General features: G+C 47.4%; 1 protein-coding gene across 1 annotated transcript in view; it reads left to right on the forward strand.

The window, feature by feature from the left end:
* Positions 1-24721, forward strand: part of RPS6KL1 (ribosomal protein S6 kinase like 1) — a 152991-nt gene that overhangs the window by 11674 nt on the left and 116596 nt on the right. The window contains exons 2-3 of the mRNA XM_029598423.1: positions 8872-9074; positions 14895-15222. Coding sequence (XP_029454283.1) covers positions 14964-15222 — 259 coding nt within the window. The 5' untranslated portion in view covers positions 8872-9074; positions 14895-14963. The remainder of the gene's footprint in view (positions 1-8871; positions 9075-14894; positions 15223-24721) is intronic.

Here is a 24721-nt window from a genome sequence, read left to right on the forward strand (position 1 = left end):
ACTTTAGCCTACCGGACCTTCCTACCAACGAGTTAGCAAGGATTCCATCTTGCTCAATTCCTTTTCTCTGAGACGCTTCGCCTCGCTGTTCCTGCGTTCCAGACTGAGTGACTCAGGTACCCGCTCCTCGGGGGCCTTGCTGTACTCAGGGCTATCCACTCCTCGGAGAGCCTTCTCTGCGAGTCTCATCTTCACCAGCTTAGTGAGTACCTCTTGCTACTTCTACAGATGACCCTTCTGTGTTCCTGCTCCGGGTCTCCGCTGCTGTTACCACGATATCTCTACTGCAACTCTGCTTCTCTCTTGCTGTGTGGATCATCGGGTTACCCAATTCTGTGGACCACTACCGGATGCACGCTGTCTTGTGCCTGCTGCCAACATCTATCTCTTGCCTACTCTGCGCTGCGGACCACTACCGGAGAATCCATCTCAAGTCTTCCTACTCAAGGACTGAGTTTACAAACCCACTCCTCTGGTTTCTCTTTGCTGTATAATAAATATATCTCTGACTCCTGTGTCCATCACTGCTGAGACCCCGCCTGTTGTGGAGAGTCCCCACAGGGCTCCTCCCTTTGGGTGGAGTCAGCTCTCTCCATTACCCAAGGGCCCACAAACCAAGTTCAAGTATAATAATTTCAAATTCTTTCCGACATCCCACACTTAGTTCCTCAAAATCACAAAACTGCACATCGAGAACCTCTCCTTCGGGAAATCAAAATACTCCTCCAACACAAGTGCATTCAGGAACTAACTTCTCTACAACTTCATCAAGGGTTCTAGTCACAATACTTCCTTTATTATTCCCAAGAAGTCAGGAGGGCTACGTCCAATCTTGGACCTACGCTCACTCAACAAGTACCTTCACAAAGAGAAATTCAAAATGACTTCTCTCAAGTCCATTCTTGTTACGCTCAGGCGGAGCGTGGACCCTTGGGCCGGCCCGGAGGTTGGTATAAGGAAGGCTGGTAGGCGGAGTTGGTGCGGAATAGCAGAAGTCTTCACCCGCGCGGTGCGGTACCCCCAGGAGGCGCCCGTAGGGACCGACCGCGGGGACTCAGGCGAGAGACGTTCGGAGGTAGCTGGTATAAACTGGAACAAGAGCAAAGGAGAACCAGCAACAGGAGTTCAGAGTCTATGATAATCCCTGGGAAGGGTAAGAGGCCGGATGGAGAGTCGGGCCATGGCTGGCAACAGAGATAGGTAGGCGTGCCAAGCCTAGCGGTCAAGGTCCAAGCAGGGCCAGGGTAGGGGCCGAAGGCCAGCAGGAGAATCAAGAGCAATCGAGGTCGAACCCCAGGGGTCAGCAGCAAGACAGGAGTCCAAGGTCAGAAGACAGACTGGGGTCGAAGCAGGCAGAAACCAGGAGCGTCAGGAAAAAGCTGGAGTCAAAAGGGCAAGAGTCAGTGACAAAACTGGAGTCCAAAGTCGGTAGCCAAACCGAGGTCGGGGCAGGCGGCAAGCAGGAGCGTCTGGAACAAGCCGGGGTCAAAGCCAAGAGTCCGCAGCAGAACTGGAGTCCAAAGTCGGTAGCCAAACCGAGGTCGGGGCAGGCAGCAAGCAGGAGCGTCTGGAACAAGCCGGAGTCAAGAACCAGGGATCAAGAGCGAGACTGGAGTACAAGCAGCAACTCAAGGCACAGAGGAACTGTGTGAACCTCGTTGCAAGGCAAAGTGAGGAAGTCTGGCGTATGCTTATATACTCTAGCTGATGAGTGACCTCACCTTGGGGGCGGAGCAGCACTTCCGGGTACTGGGGCTGAAGTACCCAGCCCTCGCGCGAGGCCATCGAGGTGGGCGGAGTCTGGAGAGGCTTCGGCGGCGTTTTCGTGAGGCAAGGCCGGAGCCATGTGGCTGGACCCGAGCGGGCCATGGCGTCCTTCTCCGTGGACAGGAAGGAGGCAGGAGAGCCCAGGCTTGAGTGGAGCGAGGCCAGAGGCGCGCGGGGAGTCCTCACGGGGAAACACAGGAGCCATGCGCTCCGGTAGTCTGGAAGCAGGGTGTCCCCCTCCGCGGTCCTCAGGAAGGTAAGAGGCCCCGAGCCCGACAGGGGTGGAGGCGGTCGGAACCGCAACAATTCTGCCTTTCCTTCGACCCAACGATTGGATGTATTCACTGGACTTGAAGGATGCATATGCCCACATACCAATGCATCCCAACTCCTGGTGTTATCTCTGTTTCCAGATGGACAGCCAACACTTCCAGTACAAAGTTCTTCCATTTGGTCCTCCTCTGCCCCCAGAGTCTTCACCAAATGTCTAGCAGTAGCGGTGGCACACCTCCATCGACAGGGGGTTCAAATATTTCCCTATCTGGACGACTGGCTTCTAGTAGCACTCAACCAATCTCTCCTACGGGCAACCTAAGTCACACGATTTCTTGCCTAGACAAACTGGGTCTATTAATCAACTACGAGGAAGTCAAATCTACAGCCAACACAAACCTTACAGTTCATTGGGGCCTATATCAATACCATTCAAGGCAAGGCATTCCTGCCACGCCTGCGAGCACTAGCTCTCTTCAGTTCTACTACACAGTAAAACTGTTCCGGCTCACCAGATCCTAACTATTCTAGGACACATGGCAGCATCTATCTATATAGTCCCACACACACGACTACACATGCATCGCTTACAGTGGGGTCTGAAGAATCAATGGAACCAGTTCCTTTATCCACTGTCGACTCCCATCACCCTAACCATCAGCATGAAAACAGATCTGCAGTGGTGGCTACTCCAATCAACATTAACGACGGGATCATCTCTGCGACCCCCTCAACATCAAATAATATTCACCACAGATGCCTCTCCCAAAGGATGGGGGGCTCGCCTAGCCAACCTTTAAACTCAGGGGCTATGGTCCACTACGGAACCAATCAACACATAAACCTTCTGGAACTTCGAGCTGTACGGAACACCCTTCGAGCCTTCGAAGAATCCCTGCAAGGGAAAATGGTGATGATTCACACAGACAACCAAGTGATAATGTTTTACATAAACAAGGAAGAAGATCAGGTTCCTGGAACCTCTGCAGGGAAACAGTCCAGATCCTGGAATGGGCTCACAACAGGTCTTTCTCCCTACAAGCGACTTACTTACCCAGAATCAGCAATTCCAGAGCAGACAAACTGAGCAGAATATTTCACCCCCACAAATGGGAACTACATCAGGAGGTAACGCATTGCATTTTCTCCACTTGGGGCCTTCCTTGCATCGATCTATTCATGACAGAGCGCAACAGGAAAGTGAGGAAGTTTTGCTCAGTGTATCCAAGCCCACACCGGCTAGCTCATGAGAACATAAGAACATAAGAAATTGCCATGCTGGGTCAGACCAAGGGTGCATCAAGCCCAGCATCCTGTTTCCAACAGAGGCCAATCCAGGCCACAAGAACCTGGCAATTACCCAAACACTAAGAAGATCCCATGCTACTGATGCAATTAATAGCAGTGGCTATTCCGTAAGTAAACTTGATTAATAGCTGTTAATGGACTTCTCCAAGAACTAATCCAAACCTTGTTTGAACCCAGCTACACTAACTGCGCTAACCACATCCTCTGGCAACAAATTCCAGAGCTTTATTGTGTGTTGAGTGAAAAAGAATTTTCTCCGATTAGTCTTAAATGTGCTACTTGCTAACTTCATGGAATGCCCCCTAGTCCTTCTATTATTCGAAAGTGTAAATAACCGATTCACATCTACTCATTCAAGACCTCTCATGATCTTAAAGACCTCTATCATATCCCCCCTCAGCCGTCTCTTCTCCAAGCTGAACAGCCCTAACCTCTTCAGCCTTTCCTCATAGGGAAGCTGTTCCATCCCCTTTATCATTTTGGTTGCCCTTCCCTGTACCTTCTCCATCACAATTATATCTTTTTTGAGATGCAGCATCCAGAATTGTACACAGTATTCAAGGTGCGGTCTCACCATGGAGTGATATAGAGGTATTATTACATTTTCCGTTTTATTAACCATTCCCTTCCTAATAATTCCTAACATTCTGTTTGCTTTTTTGACAGCTGCAGCACACTGAGCCGACGATTTTAAAGTATTATCCACTATGAAGCCTTGATCTTTTTCCTGGGTGGTAGCTCCTAATACGTAACCTAACATCGTGTAACTACAGCAAGGGTTATTTTTCCCTATATGCAACACCTTGCACTTGTCCACATTAAATTTCATCTGCCATTTGGATGCCCTATCTTCCAGTCTTGCAAGGTCCTCCTGTAATGTATCATCCGCAAATTTGATAACCTCACTCATCGTATTCCTTTCCAGATCATTTATATATATGTTGAAAAGCACTGGTCCAAGTACAGATCCCTGAGGCACTCCATTGTTTACCCTTTCCCACTGAGAAAATTGACCATTTAATCCTACTCTCTGTTTCCTGTCTTTTAACCAGTTTGTAATCCACGAAAGGACATCACCTCCTATCCATGACTTTTTAGTTTTCCTAGAAGCCTCTCATGAGGGACTTTGTCAAACAGCTTCTGAAAATCCAAATACACTACATCTACCGGTTCACCTTTATCCACATGTTTATTAACCCCTTCAAGAAATGAAGCAGATTTGTTAGGCAAGACTTCCCTTGGTAAATCCATGTTGACTGTGTTCCATTAAACCACGTCTTTCTATATGCTCTACGATTTTGATCTTGAGAATAGTTTCCACTACTTTTCCCGGCACTGAAGTCAGGCTCACTGATCTATAGTTACCCGGATCGCCCCTGGAGCCTTTTTTAAATATTGGGGTTACATTGGCCACCCTCCAGTCTTCAGGTACAATGGATGATTTTAATGATGGGTTACAAATTTTAACTAATAAATCAGAAATTTCATTTTTTAGTTCCTTCAGTACCCTAGGATGCATACCATCCGGTCCAGGTGATTTGCTACGCTTTAGTTTGTCAATCTGGCCTACTACATCTTCCAGGTTCACAGTGATTTCGTTCAGTTCGTCTGACTTATCAGCCCTGAAAACCATTCTGGAACTGGTATCTCCCCAACATCCTCATTAGTAAACACGGAAGCAAAGAATTAATTTAGTCTTTCTGCAATGGCTTTATCTTCCCTAAGAGCCCCTTTAACCCCTCCGTCATCTAATGGTCCAACCGACTCCCTCACAGGTTTCTTGCTTCGGATATATTTAAAAAAGTGTTTATTATGAGTTTTTGCCTCTATGGCCAACTTCATTTCAAATTCTCTCTTCACCTGTCTTATCAATGTTTTACACTTAACTTGACAATGCTTATGTTTTATCCTATTTTCTTCAGATTTATTTATTTATTTATTTATTTATTTAACATTTTTCTATACCGACCTTCATGGTTAAAATACCATATCAGGACGGTTTACATCGAACAGGGGTAAAATAACTAGATAAAGGAAAAAACAAAGTTACATTAAAACGAGGACTGTGAACTTGGATGGATCCTTCTTCCAATTTTTGAAGGATGTTTTTTGACTAAAATAGCCTCTTTCACTTCACCTTTTAACCATGACGGTAATCGTTTTACCTTCTTTCCACCTTTCTTAATATGTGGAATACATATGGACTGCGCCTCTAATATTGTATTTTTAAACAATGTCCAAGCCTGTTGAACACTTTTAACCTTTGCAGCTGCACCTTTCAGTTTTTTCTAACTATTTTTTCTAACTATGGGGTAATTGAAATCTCCCATTATTATTGTACTGCCAAATTGGTTTGCTTCCCTGATTTCTCTTAGCATTTCATCTGTCTGACCATTTTGTCCAGGTGGACGGTAGTATACTCCTATCACTATACTCTTACCCAACACACATGGGATTTCTACCCATATAGATTCTACTGAGCATTTAGTCTATTGTATGATCTTTATCCTGTTGGACTCTATACCCTCCCAGACATAAAGTGCCACACCCCCACCAAGTTGATCCTCCCTATCATTGCGATATAATTTGTACCCTGATATAGCACTGTCCCATTGGTTATCCTCCTTCCACCAACTCTCTGTGATGCCAATTATGTCAATCTCATCATTTGCTGCTATACACTCTAACTTTCCCATCTTATTTCTTAGACTTCTGGCATTGGCATACAGACATTTCAAAGTGTGTTTTTTGTTTGTATTAACAACCTGCTTTTCAGTTGTTTGGGATAATTCGGTTATCATTAGCTTCAGTGATTTTTTACATATAGGCATATGGACCATGTTTGCTTTTAATGGAACCTCTCTGTTGGGATGCCCTAATTCTCCTGTTTCATTAGTATCCTTCAAGGATACATTTCTCCGAACCATGCACTGCTGAATGACTGTCGGCTTTCTCCCTTGTTCTAGTTTAAAAGCTGCTCTATCTCCTTTTTGAAAGTTAGTGCCAGCAGCTTGGTTCCACTCTGGTTAAGGTGGAGTCCATCCTTTCGGAAAAGTCTCCCCTTTCCCCAAAAGTTTCCCCAGTTCCTTACAAAGCTGAATCCCTCTTCCCTGCACCATTTTCTCATCCACACATTGAAACTCTGGAGCTCTGCCTGCCTCTGGGAATCTGCACGTGGAACAGGAAGCATTTCAGAGAATGCCACCCTGGAGGTTCTGGATTTCAGCTTCATACCTAAAATCCTAAATTTGGTTTCCAGAACCTCTCTCCCACATTTTCCTATGTCATTGATGCCCACATGTATCATGACAGCCGGCTCCTCCCCAGCACTGTCTCAAGATGCGTTCCTCATAAACTGGTCCCTGGGTCTTCTGTATGCATTCCCTTCGATACCACTCATCTTTCGCACAGTCCAAAGATGCATCAAGGACCAAGCAGATTTGATTCTCATCGCGCCAGTATGGCTAAGACAACCAAGGTACAGTTACCTGATACAACTGTCAATACACAATCCCCTAGGCAACAACCCTCAGTTGCTTACCCAGGAGAACAGATCATTACTTCATCCACTTCATTCAATTCAACATCTCACGGCATGGAGATTGAAAGGCTCATTTTCCAAAACTTGAACATCGCTCCTCCTCTTCAGGACATACTAGTCTCCTCCAGAAAACCATCAACTAGACTCAACTACCAACAAAAGTGGTCGTGCTACGCTTCCTGGTGCTCAGCTGCGGGTATGGATCCACTCACCTGCCCACCAGAACGCTTTCTCACCTACCTCCATCTACTCTACAGCGAAGGTCTAGCTACTGCCTCACTCCGAGTACATTTAAGTGCTATAGCAGCTTACCATAATCCCCTAAATGGAGAACCCATATCATGTCATTCTCTCATTTCCAGATTCATGAAGGGAGTCTTGCGCTTACGTCCCCCAACAAGGAAGCCGCCAGTGCTGTGGGATATCAATATAGTCCTCGAGCAACTCATGCTACCGCTTTTCGAACCATTGGACACTTGTCATCTATGATACCTTTCTTGGAAAGTACTCTTCTTAACTGCTCTCACATCAGCAAGGCAGGTTAGTGAGCTACAAGCTTTGGTTCACTACCCTCCTTATCTACAATTTTACCATGACAAAGTAACACTATGCATACACCCCAATTTTCTGCCGAAGGTGGTTTCGGTTTTTCACATTAACCAAACCATTACTTTACCCACTTTTCATCCAAAACCTCACACCAATGACAATGTGCGAAAACTTCACACCCTGGATTGTAAACGTGCACTTGCCTATTACAAAAAACGCACCCATTCGCCCAACAGAGCCTGACAACTCTTCCTCTCCTTCAACCCAAATGCACCAAGATGTCCAGTATCAAAAAGAACATTATCCTCCTGGATATCCAACTGTATACAATTTTGCTATCAAAAGCATTCGGAGCAACTATCTGCGACACCAAAAGCCCATCAAGTTCGTGCAATGGCTGCTTCAGTTGCCTCTCATAGACATCTGTAAAGCAGCCACTTGGTCATCACTATATATCTTCACATCCCATTACTGTTTGGACAAACAGGCTGTAGATTATGCATGCATGGGGCGGACTATACTGCAAAAAAGCACTAATTCAACAAATAAAACACCTTCATAAAACTGTCCGCCTCTACTTCTCGGTATTGAGCAAAAAAAAAAAAATTATACTCATAACCATGAGCTCAATACAACAGCTGGGGACTCCCAGACAGCATGGCTAATTCAGCTGCTTATCTATGGGAAAAGAGCAAGTTTGCTTACTGTAAACAGTGTTTTCCGTAGATAGCAGATGAATTAATCATGCTGACCCACCTGCCTCCCCAGGACATGGCATTCTAATTTGCTTTGATATGGACTGAGGAGCCTCAGGCGAATGCGGGAAAATGTAAGAGGGAGCGCCTCACTGAAAGACTTTGGTTATCTTAGAGAGCTCCGCCACCTAGTGGCACGGAGGACTTACCCAGACAGCATGGCTAATTCATCTGCTATGTACGGAAAACATCGTTTACGGTAAGCAAACTTGCTTTTCCGGTAACATGAATATTATTATTGCATTTAATTCCTGGCCTTGATTATTCAAAATATTTAGCAGGGCGAAGTTAAGTAGTCCTTGCACTGTAAGCTATCATTTTCCAGTTCAGCTCAAGATGGCAGAGTTTATTACTCGCTCTGCCTGGGTGTGTAGATTTACTTCTTGAAATCTACACACCCAGGCAGAGCTGATTTCTTTTAATTGTTGGGTTATAAATGGCCACAGATAAATAGAAATTATGCGCCGTGAGTCTTTTTTCCAGACAGAAGGTGCTGGTATTCAGGCTGGGCACTAAGTGGGGAGGAGGAGAGATGAACACCCCCCTTCCTTCCCTGACCCTGCTGCTCTCCCCCCATCCTGCCTCTCATCTGGGCCACCGAGTCCTTCCCACTTCTGGCAGCAGGGAGTAAGTGATCCAGGGCCTGGCCTGCCAGTGACGTTTTTTTCTTTTTAATAGTTTGGTCTGAGGGGAGTTCGGAGAGACCAGCGGACTCGATGACTGGCTCCAGGATGAGTGGTGGGGGAAGAAATGGAGCCGTGTCCGTCAGGCCCAGCGAGAGTCGGCTGTGCGGAGCAGAATAGGAGGCCGGGAAAGGTATGGGGCCAGGACTGCTTTCTGAGATGGATTTGTGGCTGGGCCCCGCTCACATTTACACACAGGTAACTGCCCCGGGCACCCGGGGCTGCGGTGAGACTGTGACCCCCCACCCCTGATCTCTGGGGGTGGCCCAAGGCTCTCCAGTCTCCCCCTCCCACTCTCCGAAACCTGGAACCCAGCCCTGAGGGTGGGGAGAGAGGCGGGAGGGGTATTGTGCAGGAGTTGTATGTGTCTATGGAAGTTGTGGGGCTGAACTTTTGGGGGATTTTTTTGTAGGAAGTGCAGCTGAAGGGAGTGTGGGGTTTGTGGGTGGACGTTGTGTGGGTGAGAAGTGGTTGTGCGTATGCGGGGTATGGGCCTGTATCTGGATTTCCTCAAACTTCCTCATGACAGACTCTTGGGAAAATCAGAAAATCATGGGATGGGGGCAGCGTCCTACTGTGGATCGCCAACCGGTTAAAAGACAGGAAACAGAGAGTAGGCTGAATGGTAAATGTTCCCAATGGAGAAAGGTGAATAGTGGAGTGTCCCAGGGATCTGTTCTGGCACTGATGCTTTCTAATATCTTTATAAATGACCTGGAAATAGGAAGAACAAGTGAGGTGATAAATTACAAGACCTTTTTATCTAATTTAGCTTATGGTTAAGTTTACTTTTACCATTTTACTTATCTGATTGTTCCCTGTACGTACCAGGATCAGTCCAGACGGTGGGGTTATGTTCCCCGTCCAGCAGATGGAGTCAGAATAAAAACTCGAGAGGGGGCACTATATAAGCCCCTCCCCTTTCCTCAGTCTTCAGTATTCTTCTGACTCCAGCAGATGTGAGCAGGGGACTCTGCGCTCCCCAGTGCAGGAGATTAGGTTTTCTGTTTTCTTTTGCCTTTTTCTCATAAAGGGATCAAGTAAATAAGTATAAGGTATAATTTTGAAACAATTTAGTTTTCTGAGGTGACTCAGCAGGTTTCTGCCTTTTGAGTCGTGAGGTGCTTGCTGCCAGGTCTGTACCTCGTTTCTTTCATTCCCCCCCCTCCCTCCGTTTTTTCAGGGCACCTTGCTTTGGGTATTGGGGGAGTGTTGGGGAATTTTCTTGTGTTAAAAAAAAAAAAAGAAATTTTTTCCTCAGGCTTTCTTGTTGTACTCTCAGTATTCGGGCCGGACCCGGGGTGCATACTAGTGGTGCTAGTCACTCCCCCTCCCTCCCCCGTTATTTTAAATTAGTTTCAGCCGCTACCGACCCACAGTTCGCGAATCCTTCTCCCGGGACCGTCGGACCCCGGGAGGTTTAGTCCTTCGGCGCTCTCTCTGGGTCGGTGGCGGAGGGGTGGTCTGTGTGCCCGCGTCGTTTCTGCAGTGCGAATCGCGCGCTCTTTTTCCTGTCAGTCCTTTAAAAAAAAAAAAAAAAGCCGAACAGACCATGCCACGCTCCTCTGAGTGTTCTGCCTGCGGCAGGCAGGCTGGTCGGCTCTCACGGGAGAGCCTCTGTGACTCCTGCATTTTTGAGGGTGAAGTCACCGAAGGACAGGAGGATGAGTCCGCGGGTCCTCGCTGTGAGGACCGCGCGTCTCGAAAGCGGCAGGCCCCGTTCCCTCTGAGCGCGGGAATGGCAGCCATTTTGTTTTCGGAAGGGGAGGAAGATACTGAAGGCCCGACTCCGGTTTTGCCCTCTGGCTCTGCGCCACTCCCTGGCCCGGAACCTGGCGGTCATGGAGGGGAGCACCAGGATAGTTTTCCTCAGGGACCTCTGGAGTTTTCGCCCAAGTTCGTGCTTCTTATGCACCGGGCTTTCTTACAGTGCAAGTCTCAGCCCTTGGAGACTCCTGAGGGACTCCCTCCTCCCAAACGGGCGTGTCTGGGATTGTCCCTGGAGGGGTCTTCTTCCCAGGATAGGGCGTTACCTCACGCAGGAGACCCAGGATCCTCCCCGGTCCCGCAGGCCCCAGTGGGTGGCCCCAGCAACTCCCCGACAGGGGACCCGTTCCCGGATGCAGAGGATGACCCCATGTTCACTTCTCAGGTGGAAGGGGATGACCCAAGGGTCCTACGAATTTTTCAGTATGATGAGCTGGATGATCTAATTCCTCATATTCTCCAGGAAATGGATATTGATGCTCCCCCAGAACCAGTAGCAGCCTCTTGTCAGGACAGAAAGGGGGACCCTTTGCTGGCAGGCCTTCGTCCTCTGTCGAAGGCGTTTTCAACTCATCCCACCTTTTTGCAACTGATATCTAGAGAATGGGATTCACCGGAGGCCTCTCTCAAGGTCAGTAGAGCAATGAACAAACTTTATCCTCTGCCAGAAGATTTTTTGGAGCTCCTCAAAGTTCCTGCTGTGGATTCCGCAGTTTCGGCTGTAACTAAGAGCACTACCATCCCGGTCACGGGCGGTACAGCGCTCAAGGATCTCCAGGCCAGGAAGTTGGAAGTTTATCTCAAAAGAATCTTTGAGGTTTCAGCATTGGGCCTCCGAGCGACCATCTGCAGTTCTCTTGCACAAAGAGCGGGACTCCGATGGGTTCAACAATTGCTTACCTCCCAGGTTCTTCCGGATGCTGAAGCTCAGCAGGCGGATCGTTTAGAATCCGTGCTTGCCTATGGAGCAGATGCCTTCTATGACCTCCTTTGGGTCCAGGCCCGATCGATGGTCACTGCGGTCTCGGCCCGTCGGCTTCTGTGGTTGCGAAACTGGTCAGCGGATGCCTCTTCCAAAACACGCTTAGGCTCGCTTCCTTTTAAAGGTAAGTTTCTCTTTGGAGAGGACTTGGACCAGATCATCAAGTCCCTCAACGAGAATGCGATTTACAAGCTTCCGGAGGACAGGCTGCGGACATCTAGGTCCTTCAGCTCCACCAGGTATCGCTCCCGTACTCAACGACGATACCGTCCTCCCAGTCAGCAGCAACAGCAGCATCAACAGTCTCGGACTTCTCCTTTTCGTTCGCAGACCTGGAACCGGTCCTTTCGGGGCCGCAGGCCCGGCTGACCTGCGATCCGATTCCCAGACTGGGGGGTCGCATTGCCCGCTTCTACGGGGAATGGGCCCGAATCACGTCGGATCAGTGGGTCCTGGATATCTTAAGACACGGCTACGCCTTGGATTTTGTCCGCCCGCCCAGAGACAGGTTTCTTTTCTCCCCCTGCGGCTCTTTTCTCAAGAGACAAGCAGTCCGGCAAACTCTCGACTGTCTTCTCTCTTTGGGGGCAATTACCCCAGTATCTGCTGCCGAACTGGGTCGGGGTCATTATTCCATTTATTTTGTGGTGCCCAAGAAAAAGGGCAATTTTCGGCCCATCCTGGACCTCAAGACTGTCAACCAGTACCTCCGGGTCCCACGTTTCCGTATGGAAACTCTACGCTCAGTGCTGGCGGCGATCCACCCAGGGGAATTCCTCGCATCCTTGGATATAACGGAAGCTTACCTGCATATCCCGATTCACAGGGCGCACCACCGCTATCTTCTGTCCTCTGTTACGGACATTTTGTCCTTTCTACACGAAGGCTTTGCTAAAGGTTTATCTCCTAGTTCGCTTAAAGTTCAGGTGGCAGCCTTGGGTTGCTCTGTGGCAAGATTGACGGTTCCACTATTTCAGCGCATCCGGATGTTATTCGGTTCCTTAGAGGCACTAAGAACTTGCATCGGTATCGTTGCGGACGGTTCCTTCTTTCCTGCCGAAGGTGGTTTCGGCATTCCATGTGAACCAGATGGGGGAACTTCCAGCCTTCCCTATGGTTGATGTATCCGAACCTCAAGAGAAAGAGCTCAAGCGGTTAGATGTACGACGGGCTCTCTTATGCTATCTGGAGGTCATGAATGATTTCAGGAGATCCGTCCACCTTTTTTTGTTGTGGAGCGGCGAGAAATGAGGTTTCAAAGCCTCTAAAGCTACAATCTCGCAAAGGTTGAAAGAGGCAATTGGCTCTACGTACATTACTGCGGTCATGCAATCCCTGAAGGCTTGAGAGCTCATTCTGTTCATTCTCAGGCAGCCTCCTGGGCAGAGGCTCAACTGATTTATCCCCAGGAGTTTTGCAAAGCGGCGACTTGGAAGTTGCTACATACCTTTGCGAGACACTATTGTTTGGATATAGGAGATTCAGGCTCCTCTTCCTTTGACAAAAGTGTTCTGCGAGCGGGACTCTCCAGGTCCCACCCAGCGTAGGGGGCTCTGGTATATCCCAGGAGTCTGGACTTATCAGGATACATACAGGGAAAGGAAAATTAGTTCTTACCTGCTAATTTCCATTCCTGTAGTACCACAGATCAGTCCAGAACCCACCAGGTTTGGGAGAGTCGGGGAGTTGCCCACTTAGCTGAAGTGTTTATTATAGATACAGTCTTGGATTGCCACAGTTTATTGGTTCTAGTTGTTTGTTGCGTTGGTTTTACAATTGAATTTTCTTCTTTTGGCTTGGGTACTGATCAATACTGAGGAACTGCAGGTGGCACTGGGATTTATGAAGCAGTATCAGTGAAACTTTCTCTGTCTCCATCTGCTGGCAGGAATGCATAAACCCAGGAGTCTGGACTGCTCCGTGGTACTATAGGAACGGAAATTAGCAGGTAAGAAACAATTTTCCTTTTATGGACTTCTCCTCCAGGAACTTATCCAAACTTTTTAAAACCCAGCTAAGCTAACTTTTTAAAACCCAGCTAAGTAGTCCATTTGTCTCCCTGTAAGTTCTTTTCAACTTGTTCCAATGTATTCCGCCCTAGAGGCGACAGTTCAGTTCCATGTAAACTGGTGCGATATATATTGTATACAGGAACATCGGTATATAAAAAAAAAATTAAAAATAAATAAATAAATAAATAACTGCCTTAACCACATCCTCTGGCAATGAATTCCAGAGCTTAATTGTGCTTGGAGTGAAAAAGAATGTTCTCTGATTTGTTTTAAATGTGCTACTTGCTAACTTCATGGATTCCACCCTAGTCCTTGTACTGGTTGAAAGAAATATAGCTAGCATTTGATTGATTTTTCAGTTTCCATAGGCACACAAGGATTTGTTTTTTAAGTTTGCCTTTCCAAAAACCTTCCTCATCTTAGAATGCAGCCAAGTGGAAAAGCTGGTCCTATAGTGAGCTGGTTCAAAGGGAGAGCTGGAGAATTGGTCCTAAGTGAGTTTCCATCTGTACAGCTGGTTAAGATCTGCCAGCTTACAGGGCTGCATTGTCTCCCTGCCAGACGAAGGCTTATGGCTCCCTTCCAGACTTGAAGCTCTTTGCTGGGCTTATGACTCAAAGACTGTGACTCTTTGCCAAGCTCCTGGCCCACAGCCATGTGGCTTCCCACCAGGCTCACAGCTTGTAAACTTGCTGACATAGTGCACCTCCCTGCCTGGGCTCTTCAACCAAAAACAATGTGGCTCCCAAGCTGAACACATTTCTTCCCCACCAGCAGCTCAGTGGCTTCCTGGTCATATCTTCAGGCCAAAATGGTATTTCGATTCAGTCCTTTTGATGTAGATGTTGATGAGGGCGGGGCTCAGGTTACATCTCTCTCACTCCTCACTCCTTACCTTACAGCTGACGGATGACTGTTTAGATTTAATTATATCAAAAGGTTTTCTCCCATTTCTACATTGCAGTAGTTTAAGTTTGAGGCCAGGATGCGAGACGGAATCAAAAGCTTTTGTCCAGTCAATAAAGCATGCAGATAATGCCCCCCAGGTGGTGCTTTTGTCCGTAGGATAAAGAGGGGGTCAGTGGTAGAGGGTGTGGGGAGGAGCCCAGTCTCACTTCCTTAGGAGTTGTTGTACTTTTGTGTTGAGAACACTACAGAACATTTAATAATGTTACTGTGAAGACAGATGCCTGCATAATTACTTGGATTCACCATTCTGACCATTTCTCTCTCTGCCTCTCTTTTTCCGTGTCTCAGGGCTGACTCCATCCAGCCCAGCTCAGGTGGCTGAAGAGGGCGCATTGTCCTGACAGAGCTGCAGAAGCCATGAGCTGGGGCCCGAGGGAGCATTGCCAGGGCACGGAAGCGGAGCCTTGCTCCAGAGCCCTCTCGCAAGCACGGGTCTATCTGGAACAGATCCGCAGCCGGGTGGCGGTCAGTATCTCTGAAGCCCACAAGTGGGATTACCTGCTGGATGCAGCTAAGCAGATCCGGCTGGCTCTGGAACGAGATGTCAGTGAGGATTATGAGGAGGCCTTCAACTTCTACAAGAACGGCGTGGACCTGCTGCTGAGTGGCATACAAGGTATCCAGGGGGAGAGGGGACAGACACAGAGAATCCCCGGGGGCAGGAGGCCCCTGTACAGGTATTCATGGAGGGGAGGTGTATACTGCATGGAAGGATGGCGTGTACAGGGCCATTGCAAGGGTGTGCAATTCTGGTCACCCCATCTCAAAAAGGGTGTAGCAGAGTTAGGAAAGGACAGAGAGCAGCAATAAAAATGGTAAAGGGATTGGAACAGCTCCCCTATGAGGAAAAGCTAAGCAGCTAAGGGCTCTTCAGCTTGGGTGAAATAAGCAAACAGAACGGTTATTTAGCCTTTCAAGTAACACAAGGACCATGAAACCAGCAGGTAAGAGATGTAAAACAAATTAGAGAAAGTCTTTTTTTCACTCAATGCACAAAGAAGCTTTGGAATTCATTGACAGAGGATGTGATGAGGACATCTAGCACAGCTAAGTTTAAAAAGGGTGTGGACAAGTTCCCGGAAGAAAAATCCATAAACAGTTATTAGCCAGGTGACTCGGAGACCCACCGCTTCTCATCGGGAGTGAGCACCAAGAAACTGGATCAATTTTTTTTTTTTTTTTTTAATCATTTCAAATTATACAAAGAATATCCTCCTTGCACAGAAACAAAGAAACAAAACATATATTAATACACAGTAAAATACCATTTAACAAAAAGATTTCACTTGCATTGACCTCAAATATAAACTGGGAGGGGGCTTATGCCTGGATTATGAGGAGATTAAACAGGAGCAAATATTTATGATAAAGTATAAGCTTAGCGGTTAGGCTATTTCTTTATTTATCTCTATGACTCATTGACACTCTGGATATTGGGGCTAGGTAACACTTTTTTCTTATTTTCCAACAGTGCCTTCAATTGCTCGGGAACAAAAAACACATAGGTGATATTATCCATTTTTAAAATACAGCGGCACGGGTATCTTAGAATAAATACAGCGCCCATGGAGCGAGCCTCTTGCCGCATGGCAAGGAACCCTCTCCTGGGTTACCTTGGCCAGATCGGGGAACACTTGTACTACCTTACCCAGAAACTCCACTCTCTCATATTTTGAAAATAATTTCTCATAATTAAACTAAGATCCTGTGAGTATATAAAAGGCACTAGGAGGGTTGCCCTCTCTATAATTTCAGACGTAGCAGTCTCTAGAAAGGCAGTTAAATTTGCCATATCAATCATAGATGTCACTACTTCTCTTACTCTTGCATGAGGAAGAAAATATACTTTATTAAATATTGGTATATTTTCAGGTGCAATCTTTAATATCTCTGTCATATATTTCTTCAGAGTTATCCTTGGTTGTTCTCCAAGAACCTTAGGAACTGGATCTGCTTTTAGGGACTGGCCACTGTCAGAGACAGGATGCTGGGCTCAATGGCTCATTTATGGACAAGAATTACAACTGCCTTGAGTGCCAAGCTGGAGGGATGCTACACCCCTTCTGTGAGTTTGCAACCCTGGAATGGAAGGGGATACCCAAAGCAACCCTTGCTTGAGGTGCCTATACAGGATATCCATGGCAGATAGTGGGTATACAGGGCATTCACAGAGGGAGGGAGGGTGCATACACAGGGCATCAGCTGGAGGAAGAGGTGCATAAGAGGGGGAGGTATCTGTTACATTTGGCAGCCTGCGGGACATCCTCTAGTTTGCTGCACTCACCCTCGACACCGCAGCAGCTGGGCCTCACTCTCACAGCAGAATGCCACCATAACAGCTGCCTCTGGCTGAGCCCCATAGGTGCGCACACACCCAACATCATCTCCTTTAAAAGGCTGAGGTGCCCATGGATGACATCAGTGGTCTTAACCCTATATAAGAGCTCTCTGAACTCCCTCACCTCACCAACAGGTCTGTGCCTTGTCCAGCCTTGCCTTATCTTATCTTTCAGTCCAGCCACATCCAGCCTTGCCTTGCCTTGCCTCATCTTCCAGCCCATCCTTGTCCAGCCCTGCCTTGCTTCGTCTTCCAGCCCAGCCTCATCTCAGCTTCCAGCCCAGTCTTGTCCAGCCTTGACCTCTAGCCTAGCCTGTCTAGCCTGCCTTCCTTGTTCTTCCTTGGATTGCTGCTCCAAATCTTGACCACCTGACTACTATTGCCTGTCAGCCAGATCTGACCTCTAGCCTGGAACTGACTACTCTTGCTCACTACCTGCTCCGACCTCAGTCCGTCTCGGACTCTGTTAAAGTTTGCCACCTACTCTGACTTGCCTAAGTCCTTGCCTAAGTCCTGCCGGCCGCCAGAACACAAGGGGGAGGTAGCTGGTATAGGTGAAGCTCCAGTTTGGCTTGTTATCAGATCTGTTTGTAGCTACCGGTATAGGCCTTAGGGATTCACTCTCAAGGCTTCCCCCTATAGGAAAGGGATGATCCACTTCTGGGGGATCTGGCACACTTCTTGCATGAGTTCTGCCAAGTTTTTGAAGAGTTATGCCTCCCTTCCAGCAGATGGAGACAGAGAAAAACTTGAAGGGCACCCTCACTTAACCTGGTGTGCTCTGCAACCCTTCAGTATATAGATTAACCAAGCAGAATAATAGTTAACTGTAATAGCAACGAATCAAGCAATAACAGAACTGCAATAATAAACGCATAACATGGAAAGCAACCTGTAGCATTCTTTCTTAGCCCTTGGCTAAGCCATTTTGCAAAAAACTTAACATCTAAGCAATAGAAGCGTGTCTGGGAAGAATCTCTCATTCACGACACCATGTCTCAAAAAAACTCTCCACAACCTGACAAATGAGAGAGAGGTAGACTTTTTTCTGGCTTGCAGCAATGTAGTAATAACCTCCTCCGAATACCCTTTCTTCCTCAATCTCCTCCTTTGAAAAGCCAGGCCGCTAGACAAAAGCGATCTGCCTAGTCGAAAAATATAGGACCTTCACGAAGAAGATGTGGAAGATTTCCGAGACGTAAAGGCCCGTCCACCGCCAGATTGACTAGATCCGCGAACCACGGATGCTGGGGCCATTCTGGAACCATGCTCCCTGGGTGAACTTCTATCTTGCGAAGAACTCTGCCCACCAGCGGCCAAGGAGGGAACAAGTACAGGAGAACTGAGGTTGGCCAGGGAAGTATTAGCGCATCGACCCCCTCTGCGCCGGATCTCTTCTGCAACTGAAGAAGCGAGGAGCCTTGGCATTGTCCCGCGTCACCATCAAGTCCGTGTGGGGAGTCCCCCCATCTGCGGGAAATTAGATCCATTGCTTGGTCGGCATTGTCCCGCGTCACCATGAAGTCCATGTGGGGAGTCCCCCCATCTGCAGGAAATTAGATCCATTGCTTGGTCGGAAAGCTCCCACTCTCCTGGATCTATGCGCTTCCGACTTAGGAAGTCCACTTGTATGTTGTCCTTCCCGGCGATATGAGATGCCGCTAGCAGTGCAAGATTTTCTTCCACCTAAGCCATGAACTGCTTCGCCTCGTCAGCTACGGCTTGACTTCTGGTGCCTCCTTGATGGTTGATGTAGGCCACCATTGTCGCATTGTCGGACAGAACGCAGACCGCCTGATTGCGTAGGCATGGGAGAAAGTGTTGCAAAGCCAGTCGAACTGCTTTGTTTTCCAGACGATTGATCGACCAGCTGGATTCCTCTGGGGATCAGCTGCCCTGAACTGAATGAGACTGGCAGACAGCTCCCCAGCTGGAGAGACTGGCATCCGTGGTCACCACTATCCAGCTCGGAACTTCCAGATCCACCCCTTGAGATAAGTTGTGTGGGCAACGCCACCACCCAAGACTGGACCTGGTGTTATCGGTGAGTGATAGAGGGAACTGGAACTCCTCCGACTTGGGAGCCCACTGGGAAAGCAGCGCTTGTTGTAATGGTCTCATATGAGCAAAGGCCCAGGGAACCACCTCCAGAGTAGATCCATGGAGCAGAGGACCTGAAGGTAGTCCCAGGCTTTGGGCAGTGGGAGCGACAACAAGTGAGGAACCTGCTCCATCAATTTGGTCATTCGGTCCGGCAGAAGAAAAACATTCCCGACACTGGTATCAAACCAGGCTCCCAGGAAGTCCATCATCTGAGAAGAGACAAAATTGCTTTTGGCCTGATTGATCACCCAGCCCAGCAATTCCAGGAAACTGACCACCTTGTTAATAGCTTCTACACAGTGATCCCTCGACTTGATCCTGATGAGCCAGTCGTCCAAATAGGGATGAATGAGGAGGCCTTGTCTCCGCAGGGCCGCTGCTACTACCACCATGACCTTGGTGAGCGTGTGGGGGGGTAGAGCGCAGAATTGGAAATGCATTCCCAGGACCATGAAACGAAGAAACGTTTGCCACAGTCTGGACTGATCCATGGTACTACAGAAACGAAAATTAGCAGGTAAGAACCAACTACGCTGAGCACCAAGGACTCACATCCCCACCATCTATTACAGATTGCTGAGGATATGTGCTTGGTGAACTCAGCCTTGGCTGCTGTCATAGCCAGGATAGACCACCAGTTGCAGCAGCAAGGTCAATTGGACCAGATCACCAGTGTCCTGCAGGGCATGGTTGCCCCTCTGCTTCCAGTGATTCCAGCTCCAACCTCTCTGATCCAGCCTATTACTTCCATGCTCCACTTGCCTCCTCCTTTGAGGTACGATAGAGATCCCAGAAGCTGTAGAGGCTTTCTTAACCAGTGTCAGATGCAATTCAAACTGCAGGCATTATTATTTTCGACAGACTGAATCAAGGTAACCTACATTCTTTCCTTGCTGAGTGGCACCATATTGGTCTGGGCTTCCCCCCTATAGGAAAGGGATGACTATAGTGATAGGGGTATACTACCGTCCACCTGGCCAAGATGATGAGACGGACAGAGAAATGCTAAGAGAAATTAGGGAAGCTAACCAAATTGGTAGTGCAGTAATAATGGGAGACTTCAATTACCCCAATATTGACTGGGTAAATGTATCATCGGGACACGCTAGAGAGATAACGTTCCTGGATGGAATAAATGATAACTTTATGGAGCAATTGGTTCAGGAACCAACAAGAGAGGGAGCAATTTTAGATCTAATTCTCAGTGGAGCACAGGACTTGGTGAGAGAGGTAACAGTGATCATAATATGATCAAATTTGATTTAATGACTGGAAGAGGAACAGTGTGCAAATCCAAGGCTCTCATGCTAAACTTTCAAAAGGGAAACTTTGATAAATGAGAAAAATTGTTAGAAAAAAAACTGAAAGGAGCAGCTACAAAAGTAAAAAATGTCCAAGAGGCGTGGTCATTAAGAAAAGTGGAAAGAAGGCAAAACGGTTACCGGCATGGTTAAAAGGGGAGGTGAAAGAAGTTATTTTAGCCAAAAGATCTTCATTCAAAAATTGGAAGAAGGATCCAACAGAAGAAAATAGGATAATGCATAAACGTTGGCAAGTTAAATGTAAGATATTGATAAGACAGGCTAAGAGAGAATTTGAAAAGAAGTTGGCTGTAGAGGCAAAAACTCACAGTAACACCTTTTTAAAATATATCCGAAGCAGAAAGCCTGTGAGGGAATCAGTTGGACCGTTAGATGATCGAGGGGTTAAAGGGGCACTTAGAGAAGATAAGGCCATCGCAGAAAGATTAAATGATTTCTTTGCTTCGGTGTTTACTGAAGAGGATGTTGGGGAGGTACCCGTAATGGAGAAGGTTTTCATGGGTAATGATTCAGATGGACTGAATCAAATCACGGTGAACCTAGAAGATGTGGTAGGACTGATTGACAAACTGAAGAGTAGGAAATCACCTGGACTGGATGGTATACACCCCAGAGTTCTGAAGGAACTAGAAAATATGAAATTTCAGACCTATTAGTAAAAATTTGTAACTTATCATTAAAATCATCCATTGTACCTGAAGACTGGAGGATAGCAAATGTAACCCCGATATTTAAAAAGGGCTCCAGGGGCGATCCGGGAAACTACAGACTGGTTAGCCTGACTTCAGTGCCAGGAAAAATAGTGGAAAGTGTTCTAAACATCAAAACATGAACATATAGAAAGACATGGTTTAATGGAACAAAGTCAGCATGGCTTTACCCAGGGCAAGTCTTGCCTCACAAATCTGCTTCACTTTTTTGAAGGAGTTAATAAACATGTGGATAAAGGTGAAACAGTAGATGTAGTATACTTGGATTTTCAGAAGGCGTTTGACAAAGTTCCTCATGAGAGGCTTCTAGGAAAAGTAAAAAGTCATGGGATAGGTGGCGATGTCCTTTCGTGGATTACAAACTGGCTAAAGACAGGAAACAGAGAGTAGGATTAAATGGGCAATTTTCTCAGTGGAAGGGAGTGGACAGTGGAGTGCCTCAGGGATCTGTATTGGGACCCTTACTTTTCAATATATTTATAAATGATCTGGAAAGAAATACAACGAGTGCGATAATCAAATTTACAGATGACACAAAATTGTTCAGAGTAGTTAAATCACAAGCAGATTGTGATAAATTGCAGGAGGACCTTGTGAGACTGGAGGATTGGGCATCCAAATGGTAGATGAAATTTAATGTGGATATGTGCAAGGTGATGCATATTAGAGATGTGAATCGTGTCCTCGATCGTCTTAACGATCGATTTCGGCTGGGAGGGGGAGGGAATTGTATTGTTGCCGTTTGGGGGGGTAAAATATCGTGAAAAATCGTTAAATCGTGAGCCGGCACATTAAAACCTCCTAAAACCCACCCCCGACCCTTTAAATTAAATCTCCCACCCTCCCGAACCCCCCCCAAATGACTTAAATAACCTGGGTGTCCAGCGGCGGTCCGGAACGGCAGCGGTCCGGAACGGGCTCCTGCTATTGAATCTTGTTGTCTTCAGCCGGCGCCATTTTCCAAAATGGCGCCGAAAAATGGCGGCGGCCATAGAACAACACGATTCCACGGCAGGAGGTCCTTCCGGACCCCCGCTGGACTTTTGGCAAGTCTTGTGGGGGTCAGGAGGCCCCCCCCAAGCTGGCCAAAAGTTCCTGGAGGTCCAGCGGGGGTCAGGGAACGATTTCCCGCCGCGAATCGTTTTCCGTACGGAAAATGGCGCCGGCAGGAGATCGACTGCAGGAGGTCGTTCAGTGAGGCGCCGGAACCCTCGCTGAACGACCTCCTGCAGTCGATCTCCTGCCGGCGCCATTTTCCGTACGGAAAACGATTCGCGGCGGGAAATCGCTCCCTGACCCCCGCTGGACCTCCAGGAACTTTTGGCCAGCTTGGGGGGGGCCTCCTGACCCCCACAAGACTTGCCAAAAGTCCAGCGGGGGTCCGGAAGGACCTCCTGCCGTGGAATCGTGTTGTTCTATGGCCGCCGCCATTTTTCGGCGCCATTTTGGAAAATGGCGCCGGCTGAAGACAACAAGATTCAATAGCAGGAGCCCGTTCCGGACCGCTGCCGTTCCGGACCGCCGCTGGACACCCAGGTTATTTAAGTCATTTGGGGGGGGTTCGGGAGGGTGGGAGATTTAATTTAAAGGGTCGGGGGTGGGTTTTAGGGGGTTTTAGTGTGCCGGCTCACGATTCTAACGATTTATAACGATAAATCGTTAGAATCTCTATTGTATTGTGTTCCATAACGGTTTAAGACGATATTAAAATTATCGGACGATAATTTTAATCGTCGAAAAACGATTCACATCCCTATATAGGGAAAAATAACCCATGCTGTAGTTACACGATGTTAGGTTCCATATTAGGTGCTACAACCCAAGAAAGAGATCTAGGCGTCATAGTGGATAACACATTGAAATCGTCAGCTCAGTGTGCTGCGGCAGTCAAAAAAGCAAACAGAATGTTGGGAATTATTAGGAAGGGAATGGTGAATAAAACGGAAAATGTCATAATGCCTCTGTATCGCTCCATGGTGAGACCGCACCTTGAATACTGTGTACAGTTCTGGTCGCCGCATCTCAAAAAAGATATAATTGCGATGGAGAAGGTACAGAGAAGGGCTACCAAAATGATAAGGGGATGGAACAGCTCCCCTATGAGGAAAGACTAAAGAGGTTAGGACTTTTCAGCTTGGAGAAGAGACGACTGAGGGGGGATATGATAGAGGTGTTTAAAATCATGAGAGGTCTAGAACGGGTAGATGTGAATCGGTTATTTTCTCTTTCGGATAGTAGAAAGACTAGGGGGCACTCCATGAAGTTAGCATGGGGCACATTTAAAACTAATCGGAGAAAGTTCTTTTTTACTCCACGCACAATTAAACTCTGGAATTTGTTGCCAGAGGATGTGGTTAGTGCAGTTAGTATAGCTGTGTTTAAAAAGGATTGGATAAGTTCTTGGAGGAGAAGTCCATTACCTGCTATTAAGTTCACTTAGAGAATAGCCACTGCCATTAGCAATGGTAACATGAAATAGACTTAGTTTTTGGGTACTTGCCAGGTTCTTATGGCCTGGATTGGCCACTGTTGGAAACAGGATGCTGGGCTTGATGGACCCTTGGTCTGACCTAGTATGGCATTTTCTTATGTTCTTATCCACTTTTGGGGGATCTGGCATACTTCTTGCATGAGTTCTTCCAAGTTTTTGAAGAGCCTGGCCGCACCACATCCAAGTCTTCTGAACTCCTGCAGATAACACAAGGCTCCTGGTCCATGGGGAAATATGCAGTGCACTTTCACTCCTTGGCTTCTGAACTCACATGGGGTAGCGATAGCCTGATGGCTATTTCATGACAAGGACTTTCAGAACGTATTAAGGACGAGCTGGCATCCCAAGACCTGCCACCTAGCCTGGATGGGCTAATCAATCTGGCCATATGCATAGACCTGAGGTTCCAGGAACAAGCCATAGAGAGAGGTTTGGGTCCTTGAACCACCTGTCCGGTACCCGACTTTCAGTACCTTGCAGAACCCATACTGGCTTCAGAACCTGTTAACATCGCAGAAGAACCAATGCTTGTGGATCATGTCAGGCTATCTCTAGAGAAGAAGTAGTGTTGTCGATCACTGTAGCAGTAATGAAGAGGCATCAGGCAGCTTTCATGGCAGGCAGGGAAAAAAGACCTGAGCACACCTCAGAGTCCTCCTTTATTGTACATTCATACAAAGGCAGATGATGTGTCATTACATGATTGGCTACTTTCCCCATAGCAACAGACGTATCACCACAGTATTGGCTTTGGCTCAGGGGGGGTGTATGGATCATTTCATTGGCTGCTGAAATCTATACCTCCTGACTTTGTCCTGCCTCTGACTAGGGAACACCCAGCCCTTATTTCAGGCAATCAGGATTAATTATAAGCCAGAGAAATACATGAAGTCAGGTATCCTCTCCTTGGCAGAGACTTAAGCACAAGTGATGCTTTTATTCAGGCAAATGTCAGGGAGAAGGGAAGTTAGTGTTTAACCCTGATGAAATGGCTTGCTGGCAAAGCTTATAATTCCCACAATCACTCCAGTTGAGCTTCTATTGTGGTGCATCAGGGCACGTCACTGACCAGTGTCCAGTCAAGCCGGGAAGACTCATAAACCTTGGTGTGGTATGAGGGGCCACGCTAACCCTCTCTGGCACATTTCCCC

Source organism: Rhinatrema bivittatum, chromosome 4 (genome assembly GCF_901001135.1).
Source record: "Rhinatrema bivittatum chromosome 4, aRhiBiv1.1, whole genome shotgun sequence".
In the NCBI taxonomy this organism is placed as follows: domain Eukaryota; kingdom Metazoa; phylum Chordata; class Amphibia; order Gymnophiona; family Rhinatrematidae; genus Rhinatrema; species Rhinatrema bivittatum.